The following is a 24,783-nucleotide window of genomic DNA, read 5'->3' as shown; positions in this document are numbered from 1 at the left end:
TTCTGTCTTTGGACAGTATGCCATCTGAAAGATGCTAAGTAGCTTTTTAAAAAGAAACAGTAACCCAAGAACCTGTTTGGAGGTGCACTGCTATGTTATTTATAATAAGATAGCTATTTAGTTCTGTTTATGATTGTAGGACCTTAGAGCACAAAATAATATAATTTTCTTTTCCAAATCTCTTGCCCCGTCCTAAGGACATTAACTGTTATTGAGTATTTTTCTGCACACAAGGGTGTTTAACGACAGGTAACCCAAATTGTATAAATTAATTACATTATCCCTTGCAAACAGCTGAGAAATATGATGTGAACAAACTTCCAGAAATGCATCTGGTTCACAACCCAGTATCCAACTGTGAAACATTTCAACAATCAAACTTAATTATCTGTCCAGTTAATGCCCTCACATCGCGATCTGGATGTTTAACTCTCAACGTTCAAAGTTACACGTGAGCAATGAAACAAGTTGGCAATGGTATCTTGCATCAATGCATATTAATTCTCCAGCAACATTGCTCAACAGCATTGGATTGTTGGGTTTTCTCTTTTTTTTAATGTCTTATTCTATCAGAGTACATAATAATAGTAAACATGCCCAAATTCAAGCTCTAGATAGATACACTTAGCACAAATTATCTAATTAGTGCGGATCATAGTTCTGATGACCTGAAATATTAACTGTATTTCTGTCCATAGCTGCCTGATCTACTGACATTTTACAACATTATGGTGCTTGTTTGTGCTGAGTTCAGTGAACTGGTATAGAACTGAAAAGTTTTTAGACGCTATCAAAAATAAAAAAACTACACCTGATTCCAGTCAAGTTTCTTAACTGTCTGCAAGACACAATGGCATTAAATTACAGTGCAGTGTTACCTTGGCTTAGTGTCAACAGTACTGTCATCCTTGTTTGCAGATAGTAGATTGCTCTGACTTTAGAAAACAACGTTGTTTAACTTGTTTCTTCAGTAAGCATAAATCTACTTGCATGAATCATCTTAAACTGTTGCAAATGGTAGATGTCAATGTTGCACACCTGTTCTCTAACTGATCTCATTCTTTAACCTCTACTAACTTATCTTCTTTACTTTAACCTACAGTTGGGGTTCTGTACCCCCTTGATTAGTGGTGAACATGTGCAGCAAATAGCCTTGCTCGTATGCAATACTCAGTGAAACTGAAAAATACTATTCTTTAAGATCAGAAGTTAATCTGTGTGCCAGAGCAGGAGAGGATGATTTGAGACTGTCAAAGTTTTGTGGAAACGTAATTCTCCCATACTTTAAGATGTATTCATCTGATTGTGTTGTTTCTTCATTTCCAGATTTGGTCATTCATAGTTTGAATGCTTGTTTATTATTCTGGCAGCAAAGATATAGAAAATCTTGGTACAATTCTCATTACCATCAAATCAAATGTTTAAAAATGTGGACCTGAGGATGTGTTTGAACAATTCATTAGGTAATGCTTATTAAAATGCAAAATCTTTGTTATTTGATACATTTAGACATGTAGGCAGAGAAAAACGTAACTGATTATTTAACTGGGTCCTTGATAGTATATTGGATTCCAGTGGAAAGTTGTCAGGTATTTGGTTTACTATGTGAAGCTTTTATGTTTGCACAGAAAAGTAGCATTTTATTCAGTCAATTTTGAACCACTGTATTGTTGTAAATTATCTGAATTATAGGTAAATTATAATACAGAGGTCATGACGGGGTTTGAGTGTGTTATGTTTATCCAGAGGTCAATTGAGATCATTGTAATACCGAGATTGTACTACCTCCTCTCTGTACTTTAGATAGGGATCCACTTTTGAAAACCAATTTCATATAAATATATCAAAATTGTTTGAATAATATTGCATTAATTTATAACAATAGTTTCATGAAAGAATTTCAAGGTTTGAGGACAGCTGGAAAGAAACTCTAAGGTGGATTGGAGGCATTTGGGTTATATGTCTCCTGATTTGATTTATTGTTATCACATGTTCTGAGATGCAGTGAAAAGTATTGTTTTGCATGCTATCCAGACAAATATAACTTACATAAGTACACCAAGGTAATAGACCAGAGCGCAGAATATAGTGTTCCATCTACAGAGAAGGTGCAGGGAAAGATCACCTCTAAAATATGAGAGGTCTGTTCATAAGTCTGATCGCAGCAGGGGCAAAAGCTGTTCTTGAATCTGGTACAGTGTTTTGAAACTTTTGTATCTTCTGCTCGATGAACAAGGGTGGAAGAGCATGTAACTGCCATGGGAGGGCTTTTGATTATGTTGGTTGCTTTCCCGAGCCATCAGAAAGTATAGACGGAGTCAGTAGAAGGAAATCTGGTTTTCATGATGTGTGCACAGCCCAGTCCAATTGTCTGTAATTTCCTGTGGTCTTAGGCAGAGCAGTTGCCTTATCAAACTGATATGTATCTGGATAAGATACTTCCTCTGGTGCATCAAAAGAAAAAATGGTAAGATTTGCTTTTAAGGTTGCTGTGAAATTAACCAGGAAGAGTGGATGCTTTTTCAGCACACTTTTGTTATAGAAGTCTGGAATTATGGTTTATTGCATAAATTATTCCCATTAAGCTGAGTAAAACTGTTAGCTGTTGAGAGCAAATATAGTTTCTGCTTTGTGCTTATGTGGTACTTAGAGTTGGGTAAGGTAAATGGCATTGATCCCAAATTGCTATTGGAAGAGAATTAGAGAGTTTTAAGTGAAATATAAAATCTTTTGTTGGCTTTGGACTATCACTTACAGAATGGCAGCATGGCATTGCAAACTTTTGGCAATATCCCAGTCTGGAACTGCAATTAGAGTCAGAGTCATTAGTCATAGATATGTACAGCACGGAAACAGACCCTTCGGTCCAACTCGCCTATGCTGGCCAGATGTCCTCAATAAATCTAATCCCATTTGCCAGCATTTGGCCCATATCCCTCTAAACCCTTCCTTTTCATCTACCCATCGAGATGCCTTTTAAATATTGTAATAGTACCAGCCTCCACCACTTTCTCTGGTAACTCATTCCATAATGCACCACCCTCTGCATGAAAAAGTTGTCCCTTAGGTCCCTTTTAAATCTTCCCCCTCTCATCTTAAACATATGCCATCTAGTTTTGGACTCACTCACCCCAGGGAAAAGACCTTTGTCTATTCATCATATTCATGTCCTCCATGAATTTATAAGCTTCCATAAGGTCATCCCTCAGCCTCCAGTGCTGCAGAAAAAATAACCCTGGCCTATTCATCCTCTCCTCATAGCTCAAACCCTCCAACCATGGCAACACTTTTGTAAATCTTTGCTTAACCCTTTCAAGTTTCACAATCCTTCCTATATCCGGGAGACCAGAATTGCATGCAGTATTCCAACAGTGGCCTTACCTGTGTCCTGTACAGCAGCAACAAGACCTCCCAACTGCTGTAGTCAATGCACTGACCAATAAAGGCATGCATGCCAAGCACCACCTTCATTATCCTTTCTTTCTGCGACTCCACTTTCAAGAAACTATTTGTTCATGTATTTAGCCTTTCAGTATGTCATCTTGATTTTAAGCTTCCATCTACACTACTGTAAGTGGCATTGCAAGTTTATTGTTATTGCCAAACTTTAAATATGTGGCTTTCTCTTTCATCATTTAAGTAATCAAAAAATATCTCTCACAGTTGAGATCCCAATCCAGAATATTGTGGAGCGCATATATTAATTATATCTTTTGAATTGAGGTGCCTGTTCAATACTCTGCCTCCTACAGCTCAGACAATTTCCTAACAAAGTAATAATTTGACTTCAGTTTCACAAACATCAACACTAGGTAACTGTCTTATGAGGAACTTCATCAACTACCTTCTGTTTATCCAAATAAAGAACATCAATTAATATTTAAGAGGCCTCTTTAAAAACTTGCATCAGGCACGACCTAACCTTTACAAACCTATGCTGGCTCTCTAAAGAGTAGAAAATTCTCACTCTTTCCAGATTGTTTCCATTGTTTACAGAATTACAGAGCTGAATTTTATGCCAAGGCAAGCCTGTTTGCAGGCATTTTATGATCAACAAGTTTTCTGGCTTGATGTGGAACTTTCATTCTGAGAGGAAGCCCCACCTCTGAGATTGGCTGGCAGTGAGAGCAGGACTACCAGATATGGTGACCATTGCTGGAACTACAGTAGGTCCCCTGAAAAGGATGAGACAGAACAAGGTGAGTCTGGGGTATGGCTGAAGCCAGTTGTGGGCTCTAGGTGGACAGGGCAGAGGTGCATAGGGAAACCTTCAGAGGGTGAGCAGCGCACTCCTTTTCCTCTTCAAACAGTCTTCCCAGCTTTTACTGCCAGCTTGAGCAGTCAATGTTGGCCTTTCCAAGCACAGCAATATTTTCAAAGAATTGCCTGGCACCTCCCCAGTTGTAGAAATAATAGCTGTTGGAACAGTCTGGTGACAGACTTAGTAATGTTGTCATGGTGCTCAATTGTATACCCCTGTCTGCCCTTGCACCCTGAAGGGACCCATAAAATTCAGGCCCTTTTTTTTCTGACTTAAGTTGATCAGCTATTTCTCTGCTCTCTGATTTAAAAAAAAAAGCAGGACACTTTATGAATAAAAGTTCATCTTTAGATAGTAATTCAATTTGAAGAGTTTCTAAAACTATTCTTTTCTGCACTGATGGTTTGCATAATGAATATAGTGCAAGTCTTTTTTAAACAAAGGAGAGTTCAGTTTTTTATATATATTAATTAAGACAGTTTTATTTCAATATAGTTTAATAAATTCAACTTATTCTCTTTAAGCAAATTTGTAACCAAGGAATAAACTGTAATGCAAAAGTACAAATGAATAATGATTTGCTGCATCATCTTATCTGAGCCTGTTTGTAACCACTGTTTAAGTAAAAGTGAACTGGAGGTCAGAGCGAGTCACCAGCTTATTATCTAAACATGGCGACATCATGAATAAACCTTCAGGCTACAAGAAGATGCCTTTAGAATACTGTAGAAATGTATTTACAGGTCCAAAGTGTCATGCTAACTTAGATTCATAAACATGGGTAAAAAGCTGCATATCCTGTGTGAAATTATGTAATGTTATACAATAATGACAGACAAGACTGAAGCGAAGAAGGAAACATAAGATGAACTGGAGGAATCAGTTGTGTATCTTGTTTTTTGTAACCACTAATTGTTTATTTTTTTTTTGAGATCTCCCCTTCCCTCTGCCCAATGTGGAACTGTTAATGGAATCCTGTTAAATCCTGCATCTTATCTGTGTCATCAACCCTAGATATAACAAGACATCTGCACATTGTTGACTTTGTAAAGAGTAAAAATGAAACTTGCCAACAATTGAGTTCATATACCAGAATACTGTGGGATGTCACTTAATCCCAGACTATTTAAACAGGGATTTGACAATAATCTACTTTTAATCCACTCAGGATCTTGGGTAGAGTTGCACTACAATAACAATGGCAGCAATGAAAGCAGTACACAAAATGGAGCACAGGAACAGGTTCCAGCACCCACTTCAATCCTCAATGGGGAAATGGAAAAAATACTTCTAGATGCTCAACATGAATCAGGCCGAACCAGCTCCCGAGGAAGTTCTCACTGTGACAGGTATATGCAATACGTAATTTTGTGACAAACTTAAAGTCATGAATACATTTAGCTTATATTGTTAAATAGTTATGTTTGCAGATTGGATATTCTGTAAGCTGTGCAGAACCAGGATTGGTGCTGAAGTGCACAATATCCAAAACGGGAAAGATGGGATGCTCTGCTTCTAATTAGCCTTTTCACAAAATAATCATCTGTAACTTAAAATATCTTCTCTGTGCAATGTGGCAAGAAATGTACATTGAGAGCTTGAGCCATCATAGGTCTTATATCTAATGTATCTTCATGGGGTATTCCATGGAATGGTACAGCCTTGTATATTTTTAGCAAGACTTCCCTATTTTTAGCAGAAAGTGGGGACTGCAAATGCTGGAGACCAGAGTTGAAAAGTGTGGTGCTGGAAAAGCGCAGCAGGCCAGGCAGCATCAGAGGAGCAGGAGAATCGACGTTTCGGGCATAAGCCTTTCTTCCTATTTTTATACTTCATTCCCTTTGAAATAAATGCCAAAATTTCACTTGCCTTCCCTATTACCGGCTAAACTTGTATACCAATTTTTTAGATTGGTCCACAAGCACTCCCAAACTCCTCTGTGCTGCAATTTATTGCAATCCCCTGCCATTTAAATAATATTTAATTCCTCTATTGTTTCTACCAAAGTGCATAACTTCATATTTTCCCAAACTATATTTTATCTGCCGAGGTTTTCCTTGCTTGCATAAACTACCTGTAAATTCTGCAGACCTTCATCTTGATATTGCTTGCAAGTTTGCCCTCAAAGTTTATCTCCTCCCCATATTACCTTTTTTGATGTTTTCTATTGGTTTTTAAACATTCCCAATCCCCTTTCTTATCAGTAATCTTTATCATGTTGTTTATTTTACAATTGCAACATTTAAGAGGCAATTAGATGGGTATATGAATAGGAAGGATTTGGAGGGATATGGGCCGGGTGCTGGCAGGTGGGACTAGATTGGGTTGGGATATCTGGTTGGCATGGACAGGTTGGACCGAAGGGTCTGTTTCCATGCTGTACGTCTCTATGACTATGACTCTCTTTAATGCTATCCTTAACTTTCCTGGTTAACCATGGTTAACTTATCCCCTTCCTAGAATCACTGTTATATCTTTGTGAGCTGTGAAATACTTTCTTAAATATCTGGCATTGTTCCCCATCTGTCTTTGCTGCTAAATTCCTTTCCTAAGCCACTTCACCCAGGTGTGCTCTTATTACTTTGCTAAGCGTATAGAAGAGTAAATACAGTGTTATATCAAACCCAAATTCATCATTGGTTCGAACATGGGCAAGAGGGCTGAAGTCCAGAGGTGAGGTTAGAGTAACTGCCCTTGACATCAGGGCACTTTTGACTAAGCTTGACATTTAAGGAGCCTGAAGTCAATGTGAAGCTCTCCCCCTATCTCCCCAGTGCCTGACCACGAATTGCAAGACACAAGTGAGTTCTATAGCAGCAGACCGTTCACTTGCCTGGATGGTTTCAGCTCTAACAACTTTCCTGAAGCTTGACACCATTGAGTACAAAACATCCCACGTGATTGTCATTCCTTTCCATCACCTTGAACATTCACTCTCTTCACCATCAACACACAGTGGCAGCAGTGTGGACTGTCTACACGATGCACTTCTGTGACTCACCAAGCCTCTAGTATCAGCATCTTCCAACTGTGTGACTCCTACCAACTAGGACATGTGCAATAGATGTATAAGATCTCACAACTACCTCCAGGTTCACCTCCAAATCGTACACCATCCTGATATGGAACTATAACACCATGCCTTCACAGTCACTGGGTCAAAATCCTGAAACTTTCTAACAGCATCATGGGTTTCTCTATATCCCAAGGACCTCAGCATTTCAAGAAGGCACTTTGCTAGAATTTCTCAAGGAAATTAGAAGGAGCAATAGTGTTGACCTGCCGAGTGATGCCCACATCCCATGATCAAATAAAAAAAAATTAAAACAATGATTGATTTTTTTGGGGAATAAAGGGTAATAGGATAGAACAGGAAAGTGGGATTGATGTAAAAATTTATTATCTTATTCTGCGACAGAACAGGCTAAGGGCCTACTTCTAGTTTTTAATGTTCTTACTTAGTTTATTTGCATACAATAATGAGCTCAAAATGTATCCATATTTGTATTAAATCACCTACTGGTGTACTTTTTTGCCCATTTACTTTAGAGTTTTCTTTGCTTCGTAATTCCTCTACCTAGCTGTTAATCTGTCAGTTCAGTATTGCTGGAGAACAAAATGAACAATTTAAGTTGAAGATTTTTTCAATCCCCTCTTGCTTTTTATCCCATTCATTTTAAAAACTGGGTTGTTTATGTCATCTGGTCATAGATCTGTTATTTCTTTCGCTTTCTCCAGTGACCTTGCTATTACAGTACTTTTCCGATGTGATGGAGCCTAGTTATAAATGGTACAAAGAAAATCTGTATGCAAATTAGGGACTTCTGCTTTTCACCTTGTGATCTTGATTGTTTCACTCAAATCCAGTATCCACAATGATACCTTTTATGCACCTTTTCTCTATTCAGTTCACCAGGAGCAGCTAGCACCTGTTGCTGACATCTGATAGTACAATCTTGTTGCTTTGGGCATGCTGTTGGAGATGCCTCAGGAGCAGCAATAAGTTATGTATAAAAGCTGATGTTGTGCCATGACAGATAAACTGTTCTCCCATGCACAGGTTTGCAAATAATTTGTAAAGTCAGTGCATCAGTATCATTGCACAGAGGCCAGACTGGACTGCTAGACCCTTGATTTTTGTTGTTGTCTTGACATGTTTCAGTGAGCTGTTTAATTTTCATATCCATGACCCATCTGTTGTTCATTTACTATTGAGTACTTGTAAGTTGTGGGATTTTTGCCTAAAATTGTACCTAAGAGTCTACTAAATTTTCTACACAACACAATGTTGAAATTGCTCCACACATGCTATTTGATCATTGTCCACATATTTCCTGCATACTAAAAATTCTAATAGTTCTTGTGCAAGTAAGGAAGCTCTTTATAATTTAACAGGCAAACTAGTCAGTGTTGATCAAGTGCTGCTAGTTAGTGTGCTGTCATGGACAAGACCATAATCATGTCTCAAATTCATTCCACGACAAATGTTTTGTTTCATACTTGAACGATAGGCAATAACGCAAGAAAATGGCAACCATTAGGATATCAGTACTTGTTGCAAAGGAACTCAAAACAAAAAATGCAAAAAGGCAGCAAGAGAATATTCTGGCTTTTACATAAGGCTGCACATCTGAGTTTAAAAAGCTAGAAATTTTATGAACCCAGTGGTGTGTGGATTAATGTACTTTCCTTTTACTTCTAAGAGCTGGACTTAAGGCAATGCTAGGATAAAACTACTAAATATGGCATTAATTTGTTTAGTGTAAAATACATCACAAAAGTGTTAACAGCATTCCTCTCAGCTGTTTCAAGGATGGATTGAGTAGGTAATTCACTGAGTGTACAAGTATGGACTGACATTAGAGTTGTCAGATTGTGGACTGAATTACTTTGTATTAAGTGTTTCAAACTTGACAATAAAGTGCTTATCTGATTGTTAAAAGTGGAAAATTGTAAGTATTCTTTTGCTCTCAACACTTTGTTCTTATTTTGTTCAGGCCGTATGAGTCTCCAAACAGTGAGTTTGTGATGTCCTTGCAACCAAAGAGATGCATTAAGGGTTAAATCATTAGCATCCTGCCACTTTTAGAGACAACACATACTTGCATCAATTCCAGCATTATCAACATGGGTCTTTCTCATTGACATTGTTTGGAAGATGCAGCATGGGCCGTGCAAATAATGGCCTATAATGCTCTCTACTGCTGAGAAGTCTTGGTTGCAGTGCTATGCAAAGGAATTTCTTCTCCATTAATCATTAAAGCTCGAGAAAAACAACTGAACAGGTTTAGGCTTAGTCAGTTCACCCTACTCTTGTGCTTCACAGCCACTGTTTGCTTATTGTCAGTACGAACAATGCCTATGAATTCATTGTTGCTTGCTCTTTTGGAACGAGGAAAGAGATAAAAGTGGTTCAGATTTTAAGTTTAGAAACCATAAGGAAGTGGACTATCCAGCTGAACTGACTGGGCGAGCTTTAATACACATATTAAAACCATCTTACAGTGTGGCGGTGTAGAAATAATCTCACTGTTTTTGAGGTATGAGTGTCACGTTGTATATTGGGGACAAGTAGTTTTCATTAAATAATGCATTGTACTGAAATTCTTTTACAGTGAGAGTTTTATTTGTACTTTATACTTTGTGATAAAAATATCACCTGTATGAATCATACAGTAAACACGCCAGGTGTTGGCTAAGATGACATTTGTGCCAATTTGTAAAGTTAAAGTGAAAATGGAAACTTTCTGTAAATTCAATAAGAAGTGCTGCTTAGAATTTTAAAAGGTAACTTAAAGTAATTCTTTTCTATTTTGTATGGCTTCAGTCATTGGGATTGGTTGAAAGTGAGTAAACAGGACTTTCAAACAAAAGTTTCAGATATTATATAATAAAAAATAAACTCCAGCCTAAGTTACTTATGGCTCTTCTCAGTGTGCCTGTCAACAAAGCCTGTGTTCAATATAATCTTTCTAATTCATGTATACTTTTAAGTAAAATGTACCCAATTTAATGATCCAATGTTTGTTTTTCTTGATGCACAAAGATTGTAAAAATCTGCTTTGGCTCCTATGAATGTATATGGATTTTTTTCATGAATAAAGTATAATTTTGGACCAAACAAAACCAGCTAATGACAAAGATGCTTTAATTACAAGAGGAAATAATAAAAAAAGTTGCAGAATGTACACACATGATTGATAAGATATTTGTACTGTTATTTTCACCTGGATTCAAGAAGCCAAAATCTACCTCATTCTCTCCAAATTTATATAGGTTGTCCACTGTATAGCACGATTAAATGTCATCTCTAGAATACAATTTCATCTTTATTTCCTGGTTGGTGAGCTGACAACTGACATCTTACCTTGATTAAATTTACTTTTTTTTTTAAGTATCATTGCATTAACATTAATAGAATAAAAATCAAGAGTTTTCCTGAAGGTGTAGAATCCAACTCTAGGCAGTATCAGTGAATAGCAGGCATTCTTGAGTTATTGAGAAAAATATTATTTGTTCCAGTAGTCATGAATGAAAGAGGACAGCTGATAGTTTTGGTATAATTTGCAATTTTGATTTGTTTCCTTTTATTCCTTGTAGCCCTCCACGTTCGTTGACTCCTCAGCAGCCTCGCTGCAATTCAGAAATAGATACGCATAGCAATGGAGAGAAAAACAGCTCACAGGTACGAGAAATTGAGTAAAGTATTTGATCAATCACATGTCACATGCACCCGCAATAGAATTGTTAATGTTTTCATTGAAGGTTATTTTGATAAGGTTTTAATCAATTTGAGAACTTGCAGGTAGCTAACACTGTTGACAAATAGGTGAAGTACAGCTGGCATCACCAGTAAGGCTTATAACATTCATAACTACGTAATTATGTTCTTTATACTTGGCCTGTTATTCTTTAAAAGATTATAAAGAACATTCTGCCTGCCTTGTTACTTCCAGGGAGAAAATTCCAGACTGCACATGATGTCTTTTAAGCTAATCTTTTAATCCTTTAAAATTCTTTTGTCACTTATTTGCACAATAATAACTTAGCATTAGTATTATAAACTTAGAAAATTAATCCTCCATTCACAGTGGAAATCTGTATGATTAAAATGAGTCAATTGTAGCTATAAGGAAAGTAAATTGACAGTCCTAATAAAACACAATTTGCAAAAATCACAAACATTTTGAAGATGAAGAGATGGCAAAGTGTATGATAATAGGAGCGGATAATTATAGTGTGACAATTTTGCTTGGGCCATTTTTGTTTTAAATCTTAGCATTGGAATTTATAATGAAAAGCAAAGTGCACACATTTGCAAGGTTTTTGCAAGGTGTTACAAATATGTACTAGCTATTCAGTTGTGTTTTTAACTGTAGCCATTGCAAAAGAAAGGGTCAAAGTTAAAGAGACATTGTCATCATTAAAACTGTTAAGAATGAGCTTAGAAAAAAGTGATCTAATGACACTAATCGGGTAAAAGTATACACTGTCAGCACTTGCCCATGTGCTATATTGATTCTGCACAAGTTTTGCATAACCCTTATTTTTCTTTTCTCAACAGATTTTTAAAAAGCGAAATTAGGTGCATTAAATAAATTAGACAAAAATTCAGGAGGACAGTCAAGTCAACATGAAATAATCTATTATCAAGAGATAGATGAAAGGAAATATTTGTACAGAAATATGCGCCTGGATGCGTAAAAAGTTAGAACGTATAGGACTGTTGGGAGAAGATGGGATGTGGCATTTGCACATTCTCCTGTGTCTGCGTGGGTTTCCTCTGGGTGCTCAGGTTTCCTCCCACAAGCACAATGTTGGGCAGGTCAGGTGAATTAGCCATGCTAAATTTCCCATTGTGTTAGGTGCATTAATCAGGGGTAAATATAAGGTAGGGGAATGGGTAGGCCACTCTTCAGAGAGTCAGTGTGGACTTGGACCAAATGGCCTATTTCATACTGTAGGGAATCTATTCTAAAAGATGGACTGAATGGCTTCTTTATAAACCATTCTAATTATTAAGTTTTGCGTATTCTATTGAAATTATAGGTTTCAAAATATGAGTAGTGTATCAAATGACTTTGGGCTGTGAGTTAAGACAGGAGAAGGATGGCATTTGTGAGTACTGGATGGTAAATGTACTTCCAGTGCAAAGGATGAGGATTCAGAGAGTCAGCAGTTCATAGAGGTAGGCCTTTAATTTTTAAAGGGACAGAAGCCTAGTACCAAAGTGATTTGCTCGATGGCCATTGTAATTGCATTGGAGCCTTAAATTGTCCTGGAGGGTTTGTCGTAGTCATTAAATTAAACCCATTATGAGGAGGTTAAAATAAATGGGTTAGTAAATGACTCTTTTATGTTTCATTCTGGGATACCCTGATAGCCATTTTTCATGCATGAAATAATATGATTTGTTAGCACGATTTGTTTGACTTCAGCAAACATTACTGTTTGATACAGGCCTCAGTTGTCTTAAGGTTGTTCTCCTCCAAGCTTTCGAGCAGAAAACCAGCTGTCTCATGGATCAAGATTAGTCGATAATAAAACTGATAACAAATGAGGCGGTTTGGTTTTGAGCTTTATATAAATTTGGCCTGTTTAACATTGAAATTCCTTTATGCACTGTGATTTAAAAAATTCTTCATGGATGGATCATCATTTATTTGAATTATAAATGTATTGATTACAGTACTGTGCTGAGATCACTAATTTCTGGAGGTTGTTTAAGCCAATGAATGTTTACTAAACTGCTGCCAGGTAGTCTCAGTATATTAGTTAGCTGTACTTAACTATTGAGATGGAATTGATTATCAAAATCTGAAGTTTTGCTGAAGTACTTCATATGGGAAGTAGTCAACATAGGGGAATCCAGGTGATTGTAGCTGCTTATAAGCTCTTTGGGTTAATTAGAAGATAACTGTAGCCTCCGTAGAATTTTGACTCCATGTTTGAAGACCTCAGCATCAAGTAATTGTCTTTTGTTTTCAAAAGTTATTCATTTGCTTCTATAATCAAGTAACCTGAAGGTAATGAATTTATCCAAGTCTGAAGATTGTTATTTTTTCAGCCGATTCTATTTTCATTATCTCTTTTTACTCAGTCTGAAGAAGATTATCTTGAAAGAAAGAGAGAAGTAGAAAACATAATGAAGAAAAATGCTGATTGGATCTGGGATTGGTCAAGCAGGCCTGAAAATATCCCCCCAAAGTATGTATGCTGTTGCTTATAATCCATTATTCATCTTTTTCTGTATGTCATGCAATTGCTTTTAATAACATGATCTACAGATATGGAATGAGCAAAGTTAGGACAGTCCTGGGGAGTTAACAATCCTATCTGAAAAAGATGTCCAGAATTTTAAAGCATTCTAGTGAGGCCAATAATTTCTGTTAAGCAAGATGATGCTGATGGGACATAAATTTAAGATATGGCCATAAATATCATTGACACACATTTGATTTTTAAAAAAAGCTCTTTACACAGATAGTGGCTCTGCCAAAAGCTACAGAACACACAACATAAATTATTTTGAAGTAGAGTTTGTGAATTGCCTCAAACAGTGGGTCGGCACAGGCAAGAAAGTGAGATTACAGCAGCAAGTTCCATAAGAAAAAAATCCAGTATCTTGATGGTCCAAAAGCCTTGAGTTTTGTTAAAATGTACATCATTTAGGTTACTGTCATATTTTTAACACTTTACCACTAATGAAAATATGTGTTCTGAAATAGGGAATTCCAGTTTAAACACCCAAAGCGTTCTGCCACGCTGAGTATGAGGAATACTGGAGTCATGAAAAAAGGTGGCATTTTCTCAGCTGAATTTCTGAAAGTCTTCCTACCTTCCCTGCTCATCTCCCACATGTTAGCTATTGGTTTGGGGTAAGTATTCATTCAGTCTGATCATTGCTTGTAGAACTACATCAGGATCTATTCACAGGAGTGATCCAAATATTTTTTACTATCAAATTCAACGTTTAATTTGGTACTCAGAAATTAAATTGTAATTGAAAAAACAGATTTGTCAGTGAAGTACTCTGCTGTGATCAGCCTCTTGACTTCTTTTGGTCTGTTGGCAATGGCTTGTACAACCCATCTATGTCCCTTAGTAGATCTATGGTAACCCATTCTTCAGAGTTATCATCATATTTACAGTGGATATCAAAAAACCAGTAACAAATTTCTACCGTTTCATCTCTTTGTTACTAAACTGTAAAACAAAAATAAATTGGTCCTGTCAGGAAGTAATTTTCTAATATCCATCTTTTATTTTAATTTTCATTTATAATAACGTGTTCAAATCTAAGCGGAAAAAACGTTAACTATTTGTCAATTTCTCAAAACGTGCTCCATATTCTATATTAGCTACAAAGTTTTTGATTGCAATCATTTCTGATCATGGCTAGTGCTGTAATTACCCAGAATGCATCTAATTCTGCTATCAATTTATTGTTCTTTTTAGAATCTACATAGGCAGACGCTTAAGTACCCCATCCAGTGCTGTTTAAGGATATCCAAGTGAAGGTGCATGCTTGTGATATGTGGCAGATCCTGTGAAGAAATCTTCAAAAGCAGCCATTGGCAATGGCCTGTTTGCCTTTCCTGTAGCTCCTCCCCAAGTGATAATTACAATGTCAAAGACTGTTCTTTATTGATTAGCCCCATCCCCTCACTGCCTAGTTAGACTGTATCTATTCAAAATAATTTTCATGTAACACAAATATCATTGACATTGGGATTTAATTTTCATGGCAACCATTTCACGAGTTGTGAAATATTTTATATGGAAGTGAAACTGAATAAATGAGAAATTTTGAGTGATAAGAATAGCAGTTCAACATATCGCTGAGACAGTTGGATGTGTGACAATTTTTAGGTTAATCTTCCCTCTGGGATGGATGTGTAGGCATTCAACCTACTCTCTATCCTTCTTCAGTGTTCCATCATAGGGAAGAATTCCTTCTTTAAAACATTGTAACTGATAATGAAAAGGAGCTATTGTGTGAGATCCATTGTTATTTCTAGTGATGAAGAAAATGTAGAAAGGACAGATTTACAGTATTTAGTTAAAGCTGTGAATGAACTGAAATACATGCAATTAAAGCGTGATGTAGCTGACACTTATAATTGAACATTGGGGTGTTTGAAAAGTTGAGATTTGGCATTACATTTGAAATCATTAAATGGGACTAGATCAACAATTGAGAATTTTGTTTGAAGTTTTTAAATCTTTTAAAAGCCAATTTATTAAGTATACTTTGTGTATAGTTACTTGATTCAATTTCAGTGCACAATTTTTCATTGATTACACTTGTGTTTGTCTCGGTAATAAATTACAGTAAAAATATCCCAAGATATGACTACATCCATAAATGTACTGGATCATATGTGAAATTTTAAAAGGTAGCTTAATACTTAATGTACTAATTAGTATGATTATAGGCTTGTTTAGACTATATGTAAAAATAACAAACCTACAGTGAAACATCTTGATCATTACATTGGAGGTAACCCACCTGCCTGTTGGATAACTGGAGGTCCCAGAATTTCACTCCGATTCTGGTGCAGTAATTCTTTAGGTAAAGGAATGAAAATATATACAATGTAAATAATAAATGAAGCATTTGCAGGCTGTGTTGGCAGTGTTTCACTGAAGCATTGTCACATTAAAAAGTCTAGTAATTATAGTCCAAACCTTTTACAACAGGCATTTATGTGCAAATGTGATTTACCCTCTCTACCAGATGCTTAGGCTGGCATGATAGCATTAATAAAATCACTTCAATTCCAGTTAGTTAGCCTTGAGTGGCTGCAAAGCAGATTTTGTATTTTACAGTTTTAAAGACTCCCACAAGGAGAATCATTAAAATTTCAGTGCTGCTTTTTAGGGTAGGTCAGCTTCTTAATCTTTACTATTTTGCTAGATTAAGGCCAAAGTCATCAATGTGGTACATGGAATAAATGAATAAGAATGAAAGAGAAATTTGGAAGCATGTGTGGTATCTTTGGTGATGCTCTTTTAAATTGTACAAACAATTGAAGTTTAAGGGCAATAAAATCTGTGAGAGTAAGACTTCTGTTACATTCAGTGCACCTTAATGAAATGTGAACTAATCATTGTTGGTTCTGTTTGAAGTAGAGTATCCAAGATGTTATTACAAAAAGCTGTGAAACTGTTGTTAATGAAAATGGATAGCATTGTTCTTTGGCTAATGTAAGCAACTTTGATTTAAACAACTCTGATTTAAACATGCACATTTGATGTGGTGGGATCTGTAATTGGAAAAATACATAATTGGAATGTGATTAATGGTGCTTTCACTGTTCTTTGATTTGAACTATTGAGGTGACGAGCTAATGTGTCAAATTTTGCACCATGTTATGTTGTATGTTTAATGCTTGTAATCCACATGGACATGGTCTAATAATTTGCTTTAAATGCTTGCAACATAAAAATAAAAGCATTGTATGATTATATTTCACTTAGAGTTTTTGTTAATATTGAATTAATTTTTAAACAAATTAGACAATTCTGTTTGTCATTAGAAATGCCAGAGTTGGTGTACAAAGCTTATTGAGATCCAATCATTGAAAAACTAAAGGCACTATTACAGGGCTTAGACCACCACACTGACAGTTTTTCATTCTATAAAGACCATCCTTCCCAGGTTGGTTATTTTTCTGAAATGAGTAATGAAATTATCAAAGACTTTCAAGAGGCAGAATTGGATAACATATACGCAAGTTAGGCAATGGCCCAGATTTTAAGGTTGAAGTAAGAGTGGGTGAACAGCACTTTAAAGTGGATAACAACCATTATGTTTTCTGGGTTAAATATGGAAATCAGTAAGTTGCTGCCCAAATGGGACCTGTTCTTAGAAGTTGCACTACTCCAGTATATTCACACCCTTGAAATGTATGGAGCAATGCAAAAACTTTGTACTTCAGTTAATTTACTTAACCTAAAGTTAGGATTTGTTTCCCACCAGTATAACCAGGTTTTTAACAGAATATTAGGTGTGGAGTCTCAATTTCTTTACATTTTAATTGCTATGGGAACTGTATTTTTAAAATAAAACACCATTTTCCCAGTGAGCAACTGACAATATTTGGCAAGAATAATGGGAAAATACAGTGGGGGGAGAAAAAAGTCTCAGATTTGAAGAAACATATTACAATAATTATATTACAAAATAGCAGAGGCGGCAAGGTAGGAAGTAGTCAGACTCCCGGGCTAGTATGCTCCCTTTTGCGTGATTGACTTCACTTTTTTTCCTCCTTTTTAACTTTTGTATCAAATTAATCTTTTCTTCCTTCTGTGGCTGTGAATGTGGAGAGAGATTGTGGGGGAGCTTTGACAGCAGATCCAGTTCGTTCTTCGTGGCCATGGTGGTCGCAACTTGAGCGACTGCTGCAGTGTCGATGAATTGGGGTGTGTTTTCCTCTGATGTTATGGCAGCGTCTGCAACGGAGGCACAGTGAATGACCTCTCGGGAGTTAATTTGCATGGTTGATTGGTCCTCGGAAGTTGAGATTGGGCTACAGTTCTCGTGAGTCGGAACAGTGTCCTGGCTGTGGTAATGGCAGTGATGAAGCGACTTTGGTAAAGACAGCGTTCTGAATCCGATCAACGGCTGTGGGGGGCTGCTTCAGCGTGCTTCCCCCTCAGATAAAAATCTTGCTAATAGGCAGTGAGTACCACATTTCTATGCAGTTGTCTTATTAGTTAAGCTTGCCTTACTTCTATGTAGTTTACAATTCTTCTGTACATGGTTGAGACAGTAGATGGAGCTAATTCGAGTCTTGAAAATCAAAGCTGTCAAAAGCAGCTCCCCACTAACTTCTCTGGGCCTTTATCTTGACCCGTTCATCAATATCGCTTGACACGCTCCATGTATCACGACCAATTTTAACCCTTCGTCCACATCAGCAAATTACTAGCCTCACCATATCATTCCATACATGCACCACTCTGTGAAAAAGTTGCCCCTTAAAAGGGATCTACGTCTTTCCCCTCTCACCTTAAACCTAAGCCCTCTAGTTTTGGAATTGCCCTATCCCAGGGAAAAGTCATTGCCAATTTACCATATCCATGCACCTCATGATTTTATCAACTTCTCTAAGGTCACCCCTCAGCCTCCAAGGCTCCAGAGAAAATAGCCCCAGCCTATTCAGCCTCTCTCCATAGTTCAAGCCCTCCAACCCTGGCAACATCCATATGAATCTTTGAACCCTTTCAACTTTCACCACATCCTTCCTCTAGGAGGGAGGCCAGAATTGATAGAGTGCAGAAATGATGTAAAAGAATGGGAAACCTAGTTACGAGATAAGATTGAAGATGTTGGGACCATTCTCCTTGGAAACAAGAAGAGTGGGAGATGACCTGATTGAAGTTTTAAAATTATGGTCAGTCTCGATCGAGTAGATAGGGAGAAGCTTTTCTTGTCTGTTACAGAAAGAAATATGAGGGCATAGATTTTAAAGTGCTGTGCAAGGATAAAAGAGGCAAAAGCTTTTTCAGTCAGTGAGCAGTTAGGGTATGGAACGCAATGCCTGGAAATATAGTGGAATTCAAGAGATTAGTGGATGACTATTTGGGTAGAAATGGTGTGCAGGGATATGGGGAAAAGGCAGGAAATTGGCATTAGATAATACAACTGGTGCAGGCAAGATGGCCACCTGGGCCATAACAGTTCTGACTCCATGATCTGCACAGGATGCACCTCATAGCTCTTAGCTGGCTTTCTTGGTGTTCATTCACTTTGTGCTTGTTTGGATGGGCTCAACACTTCTGGTTTGCCATACCTTTCGACAAAGACAAAGGTAGGCAATTTGTCATGTTTATCAGCACTCAACAGTCAAAGGGATAGGCATGTTGCAATATGGCTACATGCTACATCAATGTCACATCTGTAGAATGTGGCAGCAGCTTATGCAAGAAACACACCATGTTCTTAAAGCAAATGACCAAGAGAACAGTCCTTAATGGAGTGAAGGGGAACAATGGTTAATTGTGGGTTGCCACAACACTCATTCAAGAGGATTGTCCAATCCAGGTTGGCTGATGCTTGATAGTTAGAATGCTTGATGAAATAGAGACCTGGTGAATTTAACAATTGGCCGAACAAGGGTGCATGCACAAGTTAGGTGTGGACTGAACCTGACAGTGATTGACTTGTTTTATGCCCTAAAAACATGCAACACATGGCAATATCTACTTCATAGAGTTACGGTGTGACCAGAGTTCAGAGATCCATGATTTTTGCCATCTAGGATTTAAGGCATGGTCAGTTCTGCAGGTTAAATCGAACCTGCCTGCAGATTACAATTCAGTCAGTCAGAAAGTTGTGGAGATATTGGTTCAGGAGGTATTCCTCACAACTCAATTAGGAGGGTGTGCCACACTCAGTCTCCTGAATTTAGGCAATAAATTCATGCTGTACAGTGGAAACCAGGAAGCTCAAGTCTGGGGATGGGATGCATTATGCTGAATGCAGAGAGTAACTAACAACGAAAAGGTGTGATATGGTATGGTATGGGATGCTCAGGCAGAGTTGTGTTTGCAAGTCAATGGGTAAAAAGTAGACAGTAATGGTGGAGTGACAATGGAGTGAACCAAAAGCTGAAGAGAATATTTGGGATATTGATCAGTAACTAAAAATGTTGGATGTGAAACCTGATAGAATTGACAAGGCCAGCATGACTAAAGGTTACATACAGATTGTGGGGGCTTTGACTGTTAAGTGGAGCCCGAAATTCACTCAGAATAGTGTGACTTGGTTAACCAAACCTCAATTATACATTAAGGAATGATGATAGCTGCAAGACATTCTCAGTGGATGGAATAAGTTTCCTTTCTTTTTGTTCTGCAGAGTGTCATGTACATTTGTACAATATAACCGAGTTCAGTTTTGGATATTACCTGTCCTTGAATGAGTGCGCATTCCTTTGTTCAGCAAATGGCTAAAATGAATCTTTAACTCCAAAGAAGAATGCACTCAATCACATTCTCAAACACACAAAGTGGCCAAAAGCATGAAACTTGAGTGGATGCAAGACACTACTTCATGGCAGTCACATTACCATTGGCCTCAGTGATCTCCTCCCTAAAGTGCTAAGCCCTGCTGCAGTCTTGACTAAAAGGATTGAAGAATAGCTGAAATCTGCCTCATCACTATAACCTCAATGGGATGTACAGAGATGCTGCTTAAATCTGACATGGTAGCCACATAACCAGGTCCTACAGCTAAAATAACAGTTAGTTAGACATGTGATGATTTAAAGTTTATATATATTTTCAGATGTGAATGTTTGTTTACAATAATCTGTCACTTGTGCCAACAGTACATTTATTTTTCCTTGCCCGGCATGTCTACGTTCTGCAACCAGTGTGGAGGGAGTGTGCTCTGTGGTGAACCCTGCTGTCCTGGAAGATTTTGGAGGCAACCCTAGGACAGGAGGGCACGATGTAGGTTCACCCAACAAGCAGAGCTGAAAATGTGCTGCTGGAAACACATTTCCAGCCCTTCTTCAGGCTCATGCCCGAAACCTCGATTCTCCTGCTCCTTGGATGCTGCCTGACCTGCTCCGCTTTTCCAGCAACATATTTTCAGCTCTGATCTCCAGCATCTGCAGAACTCACTTTCACCCTACAAGCATACAAACAAGGCCGCTTAGCCCTGTGAGTCTGTTCCATCATTCATTAAGATCAAGGGTGGTCTGATTCTAACCTCAACATTCCTAAGTTTACTCAATTATCTTTCATCCCCTTGGTAATCAAGAATTTATCCACTTCTGCCTTAAAAATATTTAAGGATTCTGCATCCACTGCCCTTTAAGGAAAGGAATTCCAATGACTCTCAACCCTTCTGAGAGAATTCTTTGTTGTAAACAGGTGACACCTTACTTTTAAATTATGACTACCTAGTTCTAGATTCTCACACAAGAGGAAACATCCTTTCCACATCCACCCACTCAGTCCCCTCAGGATCTTGCATGTTTCAATTAAGTCTTCTCTAAATATTCTAAGCTCCAGCAGATACAGGCCTAGCCTTCCCAGCCTTTCCTCATAAGGCATAGGTATTAGTCGAGTAAACCTCTGAATTGCTTCCAATGCATTTATATCCTTTTGTAAGTATTGTCCACAATTGCAATCTTACCAATAACCTGTCTACCTGAAGCATAATCTTCCTATTCTTGCGTTCAATAAAATGGCAATAAAATCTAACAGTTTAATGGCTTTCCTGAATATCTGCTGTTCCTATTTATTAACCTTTGGTGATTCATTCACTCAGACACCCTGATCTTTCTGCGATTCAGAACCCTGCAACCACTCAACCTAGAGATAACATGCTTCTTTTTCATTCTTTCAGCCAAAATGGACAATTTCACACACTCCCACATTGTAATCCTTTTGCCAGATCTTTGCCGATTCACTTATCTACATCCCTTTAAAAGCTCCTCATGTTCTTTTCACAACTCACTTTTCTACTTGTGTTATCAGCAAATTAAGCTAACACACCTTCAGTCCTCCTCTGCAAATACTCTTCCTGTTTATTCATTCATGGGATGTGGCCATCACTGGCCATTTATCGTCCATCAGTCAGTTAAGAGTCAACCACATTGCTGTGGGTCTGTAGTCACATGTGGGTCAAACCAGTTAAGGATGGCAAATTTCCTTCCCTAAAGGACATTAGTGAACCAGATGGACTTTTCCAACAATTGACCATGGTTTCATAGTCATTGGCAGATACTTAATTCCAGGATCTTTATTGAATTCAAATTTCACTAAATCAAATTTCTCTGCTGTAACTTCCACAGGGTTGGGGATCACACGGACAGTGACGTAGGAAATGTCCTGGCCTCTCTGAAGAGACTTCTGAGGAGCCTGTGTTTGGTTCCAGATCTGACTGGGTGGATGCTGCCACCAAACCTGTCTCCTGGAGAGAATGCACCATCTGAGATGATGAGTCTCCTTGACCTCCTCAGCCTTGCTGCTGATGCTGAGCACCAGTAGCTAAAGTGATGGTCTGCAGATCCGTGTGCATTTATGGCATCTTCTGACTGACCCAGAATGAAAAATAAAATATTGTAGATGCTGGAAGTCTGAAATAAAATCAGAAAGTGCTGGAGAAGATCCACAGGTCTGGCAACATCTGTAAAGTGAGAAACAGAGTTAGCGTTTTGGGTCCAAAGACTCTTCTTGGTTTGAATTCTCACCCAGCTGCAGAGAGTTGCCGGTGATGTACTCACCAGAATGTTCCTGTGGCTAGTTAGGTAGATAACCTATCGGGTATAAGTCACTGAGCTACCAGAGAATACAGCATAAAGTCTTGCTGGTGCATCCTACAGAGGTGGTAGAGGAGCTGATGGGGTGAGAGGCTGGCTTCTTCCAGGCCATGACTGGATGGATGCTGCATGGGTGGCTGCATCAGAAAAGAGAGGCTATCAATCAGATTTTTGATAGGTCTAGAAGCTAGAAGAGTGCGTTACGGCTACATTTTCAGTGGTAGTAATAGGAGGGCAGTGCAGCATAGCACAATGAGGTTTACTGGGTGACATGATGAGTCTCAATCTAAAACAATGGTTAGCAGTGAAGAATAAATGTGTTATATTTACCTTCTTGGGTGATCTTTAAATACAGCAATTTAAGTGATGGAGACCATAACCATTAACAGTAAAGCCACTGAAGATTTTAAAACATTTGATAAGTTACTGAAGTGATATAAACCAATGTTTGCTAATGTCACTTTAAGCAGTGACTTTTTAGCCTCTCTTGCCCAGTAGAAAGAGAGTGGCAGTTTCCTTTGATTGTGGATAATTTTAGGAATACTGAAGACTTGGATAGGCCTGCACCAAAACAACATGAGACCATGATTGCTGGATCGTTTAACATTGAGTGGAGATGGCCTTCTAACTTTGGAAAACCAGGATTTGACAATTTTAAGGGGAGGTGTTGAAGTAACAGTTGTTATCAAAACTGTAGTCGGTTACACTGGCTCAACTGCACGCATTATGATAGACATGTTAAATTTACTTAGAAGTTAAGTTCTAGTTATACAACTCATGCATCTGACTGTGACAAGTAGCAAATCTAAGGCAAGATCAGATAGGACAGCACAAATGAACAGCTCACCTTTCCATCTTCTCTTTCCTTTGCCTTCTCAAAGTTTTTCTTGAGCTTCCCAAGATTGTTAGACTAAAGTCAGCACAGATTCCTTCTTGATAGCCAATCCACTACTAACTGCAGTGAAACCATTTCTTTATAGCATCAGGCCTGGTTTGAACATTGAGAAGACCTCACTATCATATAAAGATTCTCTTTAATAATTTCCAATGACATGTCAAGTTCTTCATTTAAACCATGCAGTAAAAGCCCAGCCTTTTGCTTGTTCCATGTTTTCAGGGTCCAGTGGGGTCCTTACAACATCTTATGGGCTACTTCCTTTGTCAACTGCCCATATTCCTATTTGTTGCCATACTTCTTTGTTCTTGATGTTAAATAAAGGTCTTGGTATTAACTTTAATTTCTAACATAACTAAAAGAAAAGATAAGGAGGTTAACAATCAGGAGAAGAGCCAACAGTAGCACTTCAGATGAAAACTTCGAAGGTCATATTCCTCAAGAGTCAGTGCTGTAGAGAAATTGAAACATCAATCTTAAGAACTCAAATCGAAAGCTGCCATGAATAAGGTTGGAGGAAACAATGTGGTAAGAATATGCTAGAAATAACAATGAAAAGTTAGATGATATGCAACTGTGAGAACGTCAGGCAGTTGCTATGAAAAGAAAGAGATGGGGTGCTACAGGAAGTTAGTCTACCTCTTTCATTAAATTCACAGTAGTTGCAGGACTTCTATGAGAAACAGTAACTGCCAGCAGTTTAAATTGGAAACTGGTCTCACTACTCAAGACTTAAAGCAGAAAAGTGTCCGCACAAAAGATTACAAACAGATTTCCTACGATATTGCTTCAGTTGAATTGGAGTATACTGTTAACTGGTAGAAATTTAGTTGCGAATTTATTGTGATTGAATAAGATAAACTGTGTTTTATTGTAAATGGCTAACCATTGCTATAATGTTGATACTGCAGACAGATGCCATGAGTTAGACTCTTGTGCTCCCCCATTCTCCAGCGAGAATCCATAATGCAAACTGAAGGCATTCGATGATGTTTCAGTGAGCACTGTATCAAAACACAAGTGTGAAATCAGTGTCTGATACATATTCAAGGTGCTGGGTTTCAATAAACACTGGAACAACAGATTTGGAGATGCCAGTGTTGGACTGGGGTGTACAAAGTTAAAAATCGCAACACCAGGTTATAGTTCAACAGATTTATTTGGAAGCACTAGCTTTCCGAGCGCTGCTCCTTCATTAGGTGGTTGAAAGTGCAGCGCTCCGAAAACTAGTGCTGCCAAATAAACCTGTTGCACTATAACCTAAGACCATAAGAAATAGGAGTGGAAGTAAGGCCATTCAGCCCATCGAGTCCACTGCGCCATTCAATCACAGCTGATTGGCA

General features: G+C 37.9%; 1 protein-coding gene across 1 annotated transcript in view; it reads left to right on the top strand.

The window, feature by feature from the left end:
• The window catches only part of bnip3 (BCL2 interacting protein 3), a 30,644-nt gene extending 13,905 nt beyond the window's left edge, over positions 1–16,739 (top strand). Inside the window, exons 2-6 of the mRNA XM_087998977.1 lie at positions 5,430–5,610; positions 10,862–10,946; positions 13,362–13,468; positions 13,990–14,139; positions 14,720–16,739. Coding sequence (XP_087855103.1) covers positions 5,430–5,610; positions 10,862–10,946; positions 13,362–13,468; positions 13,990–14,139; positions 14,720–14,765 — 569 coding nt within the window. The 3' untranslated portion in view covers positions 14,766–16,739. The remainder of the gene's footprint in view (positions 1–5,429; positions 5,611–10,861; positions 10,947–13,361; positions 13,469–13,989; positions 14,140–14,719) is intronic.
• The last annotated feature ends 8,044 nt before the right edge of the window (positions 16,740–24,783 follow it).

Source organism: Chiloscyllium plagiosum, unplaced genomic scaffold, assembly GCF_037043375.1.
Source record: "Chiloscyllium plagiosum isolate Xiang-an unplaced genomic scaffold, Cpla_swu_hap1 HiC_scaffold_22, whole genome shotgun sequence".
Taxonomy (NCBI): Eukaryota; Metazoa; Chordata; class Chondrichthyes; order Orectolobiformes; family Hemiscylliidae; genus Chiloscyllium; species Chiloscyllium plagiosum.
This window is presented reverse-complemented; position numbering and strand designations above follow the sequence as displayed.